The sequence below is a fragment of the Salvia splendens genome, chromosome 2 (genome assembly GCF_004379255.2).
Source record: "Salvia splendens isolate huo1 chromosome 2, SspV2, whole genome shotgun sequence".
NCBI lineage: Eukaryota > Viridiplantae > Streptophyta > Magnoliopsida > Lamiales > Lamiaceae > Salvia > Salvia splendens.
In genome coordinates, this window is record NC_056033.1 from 288191 (window position 1) to 298163 (window position 9973).

General features: G+C 39.7%; 1 protein-coding gene across 2 annotated transcripts; it reads right to left on the minus strand.

The window, feature by feature from the left end:
• Positions 1–1396: 1396 nt before the first annotated feature.
• Positions 1397–8891, minus strand: LOC121781187 (cysteine-tryptophan domain-containing zinc finger protein 3-like). 2 transcript variants are annotated; one of them, XM_042178910.1, is made up of 12 exons: positions 8314–8891; positions 7686–7758; positions 7474–7595; positions 6995–7363; positions 5553–6895; positions 4904–5355; positions 3861–4786; positions 3090–3779; positions 2852–3003; positions 2407–2567; positions 1928–2088; positions 1397–1726 (listed from the first exon to the last, which is right to left on the minus strand). In XM_042178910.1, exons 1-12 carry the CDS (start codon positions 8458–8460, stop codon positions 1535–1537), a joined length of 4788 nt encoding a protein of 1595 aa, XP_042034844.1. In that variant the 5' UTR covers positions 8461–8891; the 3' UTR covers positions 1397–1534. The 2 variants fall into 2 exon arrangements, with proteins under 2 accessions (XP_042034844.1, XP_042034839.1); XM_042178905.1 differs by having other exon boundaries at positions 3090–4786.
• Positions 8892–9973: the final 1082 nt, after the last annotated feature.

The window sequence follows — 9973 nt, forward strand, 5'->3', positions numbered from 1 at the left end:
TGGGATCAATCGACATACTTAAACGGGGAGTCTGTTATTGTCCCATGGAGGTGAGCAGTTCGATTTGAGATCGTCTAAAGATGCATTATGTGGTGAAAATGATAATGCAATTTATGATGGTAGTATATTTTTTCATAAAAAGAGGAATACCTAAGATTTTAAAAAATTGAATTACAAATGTGCATTCTTTTCACTAAATCTAACCTAATGGAGAAGAATTTTTTTACAAGCAGCAACTAAGTAGTACATATCAAAGAATTCTCAGCAAATTGGGATAACCAAAGTTCTGCTACAAATAAAAATGTTCCCTCACAGCAAAATGGGGCGCGGCGCCACCTGAAACTCTCCTCCTGCATTCCATCAGAAGCTTTGAACGCGTCTCACCTCACGTACCACCTGCACCAAGGATCGAATAATTACCACCTAAAAGACAATGTTCCTTTCAAAAGCAACACATCTCCGACTCCAGAAAAAAAAAATCAACAATCTGCAACCTAAAAGAGATTAAGTTCCTGAATGATTTTGCATTAAACGTCAGGTGACTCGGGTTGAGATGGAAATAAAACTGTGGGGGTCAAAAACGTGTATACAAGGCCCTAATTGTTTTCTTCGACAATGAGAAAAAGTACATTATGAGAACCACAGAGAGCAGATATCTCAGCAGTGTTATGTACCTGTCAGCCGATGGCGATTTCATGGGTGTCCATGTCCAGAATGCCACCAAAATGAAGTGGCTCGTACGTTTTCCCCATGTAAGTATAGAAACTGGGATATTTCAGAAAAGTAAATAGCTATATGTATTTCCTTGAGAATCAGCTCCATAGCACACAAGTATACACTATTCGGGCATCACTTCCAACTCATTCATCACTGACAAATATACAAACTGCCATATTACTCTTCCCACCAGGTGCAGCTGATTCAAAAACTTGTTGCACTTGACTAAATGAATACAAAAATAGATTCTGTAAGGGCACGAGCAGAAATTATATGATCGCACCTGCAATTATTGAAAGACAATATAAGAGTCAGATTAAGGGCCATGTATAAATCTCAAGGAGTGGCCAATGGTGAATTGGATAATTTACCTAAGGATGGAATCCCGATTCCCAATCAGAATTTGCTGGATCTGGGCAAACTCATCGGGGCCAATTTTGTTATTATGAAAAAGCATCGAGCTTGTACATGAAACTCAGGGCCAGCACACTCAAGACAGCACTGCATTGCAACTGTGGGGTATGCATCAACACTCCAACAACTTAAAATGGTCCGATAGCCTTTTGTCAACCAAGTTTATGGTCATTTCTTCAGTGATGCACTTTATCAAACATCATCAACCCAAGTTGGAAAAAAATTTTAAAAAATTGAGGCCTTTATTTCATCCATAAGCATGCGATTAAGAATCAGAAAGGCAATGCAAACTCAATATAACTGTACAGATTTACAAGGGTGACACGTTCTACTTGAACTCGTGACGCATTGCATATTATTTGGTAAGTAAGGACCCAAAACTGGAATGATAATTACAAGTTGTTTAACGGCTGATGGCTTCCATTGCAATTCGCACAAGCTGCAATAAACCCTCAACATCTTGGAAGTTGTAGTCAAGCGCATTTTTAAGTGAACGGATACCCTCTTTCTGGGTTTCTCCAAGTCCTGACGAAGCAGCTGCAAAAGCAAGTCTTGATTTTCTCGATGCTTCCATTGCAAAGGTAACATCCTGTGCCTAATGAAACCAACAGTGTAAAAATCACAGACACCCGCACAGAATTATTGCTGTACCACTCAGAATTTCAAGGCAGCCTACTACACCACATAGATGAATGAAAAATTCAAAGATTGGATCCCATGAAATATCTATTTGCTACAAGAAGTGGAGTATCTAGTCATGTACTTACAGAAGTGGAGTATCTAGTCATGTACTTACAAAGTTCAAAACACGCAGAAGACCACAACGATTACGTGAAGTAATGATATGGCTTCCAGAAACTTGAGGAGAGCCCGCAACTCTGGCTGAGACAGCCTTGTCTGCTGTCGCTTGGTGGTTCAAGTTGTCGACATCAGAGGCAGAGGAGGATGGAGATTCACCTGAATGGGGATGATTGAGAATACTTAAAATTAAAGTTGTTGCACATAATTGACATAAAATGTGTTAAATTGAGTCATGATAAAGCAGTCAAATGGCAGTTTGCTTCATATGCTTCTAGTTTCGCTATCCTCTTTGAACAAAGGGAGGTAGCCCTATAAATTTCTGATCCATAACTTTTTTTATGTGATGGTGCAACAGTTCATAGCCCAGTGTCCTACTCATAATATTTATCAATAACAGCGGGGGAACCAGCCACAGATGTGCTGATATGATTCTGATCTAAATAAATTATAGCGAATGCTGCATCAAAAAATTACCAGGGGCAGCAATTTGAAGAGCACTTTGCAACTCGGCCCGATCCCTGCTTGTATTGCTATGAGATGAATAAATCACTCGCATGTAAGCAACCTCCATACATTTGTAGGCCAAAGCAGCAGCACCCATGTCTTTTGACTTTTCGTAGTCATGGGCACAAAACCTACAAAATTTTAACTCTTCAACAAACAGAAATGGTGCCATGTCCATTTATGGATATAAAACTATTAGATAAAGTAGAGAATACATATGCCATGGACCAACTAGTGTAAAATGTAAAATTATCTTTTGATTCTTCTTTGTACGTGAAGGACACAAAATTAACATACAGGGATTAAGTTGTAACAACTCACTCAAATTTTGGATTACCAAAGTAGAAGCATGAAAGCATATGAACAGAGCACAGGCAGAGCTAAGGTCGGTTATAGATGGAGATCAATGACTTACTCGCATAGTTTTGCAGTGCTACTATATATATGCAATGAGTGCATCAGTTCATTATGCTTAGTAGCTTCACTACTTCCAGATTCAAGCAAAGAGGCCCCATGGAGAAACTTGAGGGAAGCTTCAAAGTAGAGCCCAATACTGGTTCCAGAATTCTGCAAAAAAAAAAAAAGAATTCGGTTATGGAAAATTGAGGAATGGATAGGTGAAAAGAATCCAGAACACCAATATATGCATCAACCTTAAGACGATCAGCCATGTGTTTGAGGTCCTTCGCCTCTTTTAAAATGGTATTAGCAGCATGACTTGAGGAATCCTTTCGAAGGGGACTTGGAGCGTCAACATCCCGAACTTTATGAGAATTTGGGGTTGGATGCCTCATAGGATGACCATTTGAGTTCTCAGATTTCTTTCTCTGATTCGAGGCATTTTGTGCATCACCGTTATCGGATGCATCAGGAGCCAACCCTTTTAAACTATTTTCCTTCTGAGATCCAGAAATAGGAGCAGTCTCAGTCTGTATTCTTGCTAAGGGCGGAAGTGAGTGTGACTTCCCATTCCCACGGACTTCTGTCTGGTTGCTTTTCTTAGGTAATTTCTCATTTTCATGCTCTTGTGGGAGATCATGCTTCTTATCCAGGCTTCTGATAGTATCTTGTCCATCATGGCCAAGTTTCTTCTGACTTGGTGCTCTAGAGCTCCCACTTGACATTCCTCCCGTCGTATCTTTCTTGGAAACAAACTTCTCACCCCTTTTAGGAGTGCCATTTCTTTTGCTCTTTGACTTCTCCTCATGCAAATGCATGTGATCTGGAGTATCGTTTCTTGAATCAGAAGCCTTGATTTTAATCTTGTCTACGTCAGAACCAGAGGCATGAGCCTTGTCTTTCGAATGTGAAGGCTTTCCAGATTTTTTCGAGTGAACTCCACTCTGAGATTGGTCGTTGTTTGTTCTTGTTTCAGCTTTGGATTGTTCAGAATAATGTTTTGTACTACGATTACTATGACATACCTGATCGTTGTGGACATCATCGACATGATCTTTCAGAGTAAGAACTGCATCTATTTTATCCAATCCGGTTCGGTCATTCCCTCCATCACTGCCCGGAAACCTTCTTGGGTTGGCAGCTACAGACTCATGAAAAACAGTCCATTCAACGAGGCTTTTCCGAGCTGATGTGACCTTATCAACATTAGGAAATCTCGGAGGGGATGATGAAACTGATTCAACTGGGGAGCCTTTAAGTTCTTGGTCATTAGTTTTGGTTCTATGCGAGCCAGATGCCTTGGAAGAGCTTGAATTGGCAGCAACTGAAGGATTTGCAGAAGCCATGCCACTTTTCACATAATCTACTGCTTGAGTGCCGTTCACAAGCTGCCCATCATATTGGTCCTTAATACTTTTGCTTTTTCTGTCGGTTCCTACACTGGCTTTGCTTTCGCTCATAGCTTTTCCTCCAGACTTGGAAAGTCTAGCTTTCTTTTCTTTTCTGTGTTCACTTTCACTCGATTCTTCTCGAAATTCATCAGAGTGCAAGTAATGTTGTCCTGAATTGGAAACAGGCTCATTATGAGTTTTAGAACCATGATTTTCTTTTGTTATCCTCTTTCTAGGATCTTCATCATCATATTTTCCAGAACAGAGCAAACCATCAGCTGCAGGTGATCGAACATGCATTTCTACATTCATACTTGATACTATACTTTTCATGGATTCACCATTAAAATCGTTAGGGTCATTGTATTTGTCTGGATCATTACCAGATGTATTATTTGACAGACTGCACGAGCGATGACCTGCTTTTGTAGAAGCCCTGCCACCATTGTCAGAATACCAATTTTCATCATCATAATGTAACTCCTCACTCTTAATTCTTTTAGAAGATCTAGAGCCCTCCATATCAGATTCACGCTTGCTCTTTATCTTTACACTCGTACCTATGCAAGTCCATTCGAAGATAATAATTTAGAATGTTCAGGAAGAAAGCCCAAGGTCGAAGTAGATATGACTCACAAGTGCACTTGACCACAAAGTACAAAGAGTACCGATAATACCTTTATCGGAAGAGCTGACTTGTGATAATTTTTCTGCTTTAGCATCCCTGCACTTCTCTAATACCATACGCATATGCTGTCCAGATCCATCTACAGAAGGTGAGTTACATGCGCTGTTCATTTTAGTTACTTTTCCCAACATACCAAGATTCTTCTTCCGTGAGTTTGATGAGTTGGTGGAACCATCTATATCCGCTGAATTTGCAGCCACTGCAGACCCATGTTTCTTCTTCCAGCTATTTGGTGCAGTTGGGACAGCAACATCTTGGCGTTCTTGAGCCGGAGACCTGGGCTCAGCTGAGGTCATCCCCACCATAGCCGTAAAGGAATTATATGGCCGAATGTCTTGACCCTCGGAAGGAGGGACCGGAGCTGAAGCTACAGGATGGTAAAGAGCCCTTAAAGCATTAGTCGTCTCCTCCTCTGGGATGCTACAACGGTTCATCCTAGGCCTGTAAGAATTGGAAAAAGTGAGTTATCCTCATTGAATAACTTCTAAGCTCGCCAACATAACAACAATTGACCATCAAAGGCAGTATTGAAAACTTTGGATCAACTATAACACTGATAATAAGAGAAAACCTTTCCAAAGCAGTAAGTGACGTGACAAAGATCCTGAAAGAATAGATATTTTAAAGTGACAACTTACAGCCAGGAAAGCATCCTGCAAAGCCATTTCTCAGGGAGATTTTGGGGATTAGTACCAAGTGGGAGCAGTCTCCATGTTTTACACTTATCACATAAAACCCAATCTTCTTGGACCAGAGGAATCGATCCACCTGGAGCTTCAGAACTCGGACCATTTTCAAGGGGAGGAGCTGGCCGGAAAACGGATTTAGCATTTTTTTCTAGTGTTTTTTCAGAATTTCTGCCTGTATGTTTTTCTAGATACATGTTATGATCTTTATTTAAATTTCTTTTTCCAGCAAGTTGAGAATCTTTTAACCTTCCTGAGGATGTCATTTCCCCAGAAACTGATTCATTGTATTCATCTTCGAATTCTACATCTCCAAAGAAGTCCTTAAACCGGTCCCTTGGTTTTTCATGCTCCTTCTGGAGATCAGGTGTGTCATTTTTAGATATGAGACTAGTAGTAAGAGAACTCTTGCAACTTTTAGGATCCAAAGAAGACTCAACCAATAACTCATCTTTTGCCATGTATGCACCTTCAGAGTCTTTATTTTGAGCTTCCTTCCGTTTCCTCTTCCCCCCAGTTGATGATTTCTCAAGAGATGATTCCAGGCCTTCCTCTTTAACTGACCCTCCTTTCTGAGTGACTAAATGTATCAAGAGACCAGGCGGTTCAGCAGCAGTATGAGCTTTTATTCCCTTGGAGGCATTAGATTCCGACTGGTCCAAGACAGGAAGCTTTTCTACCTTATATATGTCCTCCCGAGGGCAAGCTGCAACAATACCTATTAAATTTCCTTCTTCAGATTCAGAAGCCTTGACCAATGAGCCAGACCTCACACCCAATTTCTCAACTCGGCTAGCATTATGAGCAGGTGCCGCACCCTCCAAATGTTCCTTCTCAATAAACGGGGTTAAGGTTTCTTGCTTCATCCCATTTTTCACACCAAAAGTTGCAGGCGACATACCCTTTGATGGCTCGGAAACAATATGCTGAGAACTCCATAAAAGTGGAAGTTTCAAAGCATTACAGACGAGCTCCTCATACCCAAATGCATCACTATCATTTTCTTCCTTCTTCAGAGGAGAAACATTACTCTCCACAAAAGCATTATTTTTCAGATATGGTAATTCTGTGAAGTAATCATCAACCTTTTCAGATGACACAACCTTTTTCTGTTCAGTAGCTTTATGGTTGCTCCTACTGGAAAGAGATCCATTCCATAACAGCCCAGACATTTTGCTTGTTTTGTCACCTGGTTTAGTTTCATTCATTCCCCTGAACTTCCTTTTTTCTGTAAGATGAATCAGATCCTCAGACAGAGGAGATAGAAGAAGATCCTCAGAATAAGATGTCATAATCTGCTTGAGCACCGAAACAACAAGAAAAGCTTGAACATTTTTTACAAAAGAGAAATTAAACGAAAAGTTCCGGCAAATAAATATCAACAACAATATTACCTGAAGAATACTGGTTGGTGATGCCTCAGGCACACCCAAAAGTTTACCACATTGCCTTCCACTAGTAGTGGGACTGCCGTCCATCGAAGAGGATGGTGAAACTACAAGACCAAGTCCGCTGTAGATTTCAGCATTCTTCTGTGCTGACAGGTTTTCAGAGCCAACTTTGATCCGGACCTTCAGTGTTCTCTGATCACTCGCAGATTTTTTATTTGTTCCACTTTTTAAGCTTGATTCTTCAGCATGTTTAGATTTTAAGTAGCCGTTGCCTTGCAAGGAGGTTCCCACTGATAAAGGTTTTCCTGAAGTGGAAGGGGGCATTATTGATGGAGAAGCACTTGATGAAGCTAAGGAGTTCTGCCTTTGATCCTACATCAGAGAAAAATCAATAAATCAACTTAACATGATTTTAGGTACGGTATACTTTCTATTTCTGCTTTCAAGAGGAGTTAGGGGATAGAAAAACATCAGTTGGATACCTCTGTATGTGGCTTTCTTGATGACTCATAGTTATGAGCCTCTGCTGGACTTTTTGTATGGGACCAAGAAGGACTCCGCAGATATGTAGGTAAAAAAGAACCATAGCCACCAAATTTTGCCCCTATAAAGTATTTGATTAATACATAACATTCTAAAATCACATCTAAATGACCCTACAGTTACATAACTGGTCGTAATGGTTCTAACTTACCCAAATTCTCAGCTGAAACACCTCCTTCAAAATCTTTCTGGAGGTGACCCAAAAATTTATGGACTTTTTCCTCCTATAAAAGGAACATGAAATGTGGAACATATCCATTAATTAAGGAGAACAAGAATGAAAATCCATAAATCAAGCTTCATAGCACCTAATAATACAACCTCATCAGCTCACAGTGATGGAAGGAAATTTTAACATTTAACATGCAGTCAATGTTGTCTGTCATAAAAGCCACTATAATCTAACCTAACTAAACAAAACTCCGGCTTAATTAATCCAAAAAAAAGGTAATATCCTCTAGGATTATACATAAGCACATATGGAATACAGATGACCATCAGATATTGGTAACAAGCAGCTCAAGTTCAATACTCGGTAGCATCATTGATCCAATTATTATTCCATAAACCCAGACATAGATGACAGAGATCATCAATGAGCACAATGCACGGGTCAACAATAACTACTTCACCAAATAACCAACGCCTTACAATTTATAAACAAGATCCAAACAACCGTACTGCATACTTAAGAATTAACATAACATTACAAACTGAAGAGCCGAATCATATAGAAAATTAAAATAAGGCACTAATAACTATGAAGTAAAGATACTTACAATGTAAGAGAGAGCAATATCAGGGTCAATGGTAGAATCTTCTCTCTCCTGATAACCAAGAGCCTCCCCTTCTTCTAGCTCAGTTTCTTCCATGTCTAATCCCAAACCCATCCGCTTTCTACCTTCTCTACTGCCCACCGATAACATCTCACACAAATTGAAACCAAGGGAAACAGATACTATTGCTAACAATAACAATTAAAACTCCCTTAAAAAGTGAACTTTTTTCCTCCACCGTTTACTTTTCCGCCAAAAAAATTTAAGGCATATATACAATATGAGCCCCCAGAAAAACCCTTGAATGTTTTTCCCTGATCATACTTAAACTCCGATTTCCTCACCTAACAAAGAAATAGAAAAAAGCTTATTTTGCTCGGCAATACACCAATCTACACTCGGGAGATGAAAAATCGGCAAATTGTCAATTTATTTTGAATCTGAGAGCTTGCTTGATTCACGTAACGTGGAAATTAGATCGTGTTATGCGATCTCTGAAGCTCAAAATGTTGGGCAGAAACAAAAAGTAGAGAGAGAAAAACGTTTAGAGAGAGAAAGGACTCTGATTTCAGCAGCCGCGATTATTTCTGTTAAGAGTAAAAATAAAATTGGAAAAATTAAAGAAAACATGAATATTCTAAATTCTTTTATTTTATAGTTTTTGGACTTCTATTACTTTTAACTACGTTGAAAATCTGATTTGACCCCAACAAATTTGTCCCACTATTTTCATTTCTAAAGCATCCGCAACGTTGTTTCTTATCCGTCTCCTAACTCTCTCATCTTCTAACTATTCATGGGCTTCACTGTACTTTTCATCACATCTCTTAACTAAGATACAACCCTCCATCTCTTAACCATCTCATCCCTTAACTATTCATTCAATTTCATTTTTTATTTTTATTTCCAACAAATTCAATTAATAAAAATACACTTCATTAAATAAAATAAAATAAAATTACAACTTAAAATTCTAAAAAATTAAAAGAAAACATAATTAAAAATCCTAAAAAAAATGAAAAATACATAATTTAATTTCTTCCGCTCACTCTCTCTAAATTCAAAATCTCAAAGCTCAAAGAAGCAGAAGAAAGATCATGTGCGTCTACTGGTTGCCAAATTTTGCCCAAATGTGCTCCATTAGATCCTCCTGGAGTTGGGCGTGGGCGTTAGAATCGAGTGACATTGCCCTAACAGACAACCGCTCTTGCAAAGACGGATGCACTCCACTGCGAGGTGGACTACTTGCGGTAGAGCTTCCCGGAGTTTCAGGGTCGAACCAATTTCCTGCCTCAGGTTCTTCGTCGGCGACAATCATGTTGTGCAAGATTAAGCACGTATACATAATGTCGACCATATTCTCCATAAACCACGTACGAGCCGGGGCTTTGATAATGTTGAAGCGCGCTTGCGAGCAGCCTCTTACTTCTGCGCAAAAAGAGCTTATTTTTCCTTTACCGACCTGTTGAACGTCTTCACGAAGGTTGGCCACTTCGGGTAGATGCCGTCGGCAAGATAGTACCACATTTTATACTGCCGGTTGTTAGCGATGAAGTTGATGGCCAGCGCTTTACCATTCAAAACTTCGGTGAAGAGGTCGGGTTGGTTGAGCACGTTGACGTCGTTGTTCGATCTGGGGACCCCAAAGTACGCATGCCAAATC

Bases quoted from the DNA above. Each gene is read 5' to 3' on its own strand.
- LOC121781187 (XM_042178905.1), bottom strand. From the start codon at position 8,460: ATGTTATCGGTGGGCAGTAGAGAAGGTAGAAAGCGGATGGGTTTGGGA. The intron at 7,596-7,685 runs GTAAGTTAGAAC...AATACTTTATAG, and splicing joins TGTTTCAGCTGAGAATTTGG to GGGCAAAATTTGGTGGCTAT. The intron at 6,896-6,994 runs GTAATATTGTTG...GTGCTCAAGCAG, and splicing joins CACCAACCAGTATTCTTCAG to ATTATGACATCTTATTCTGA.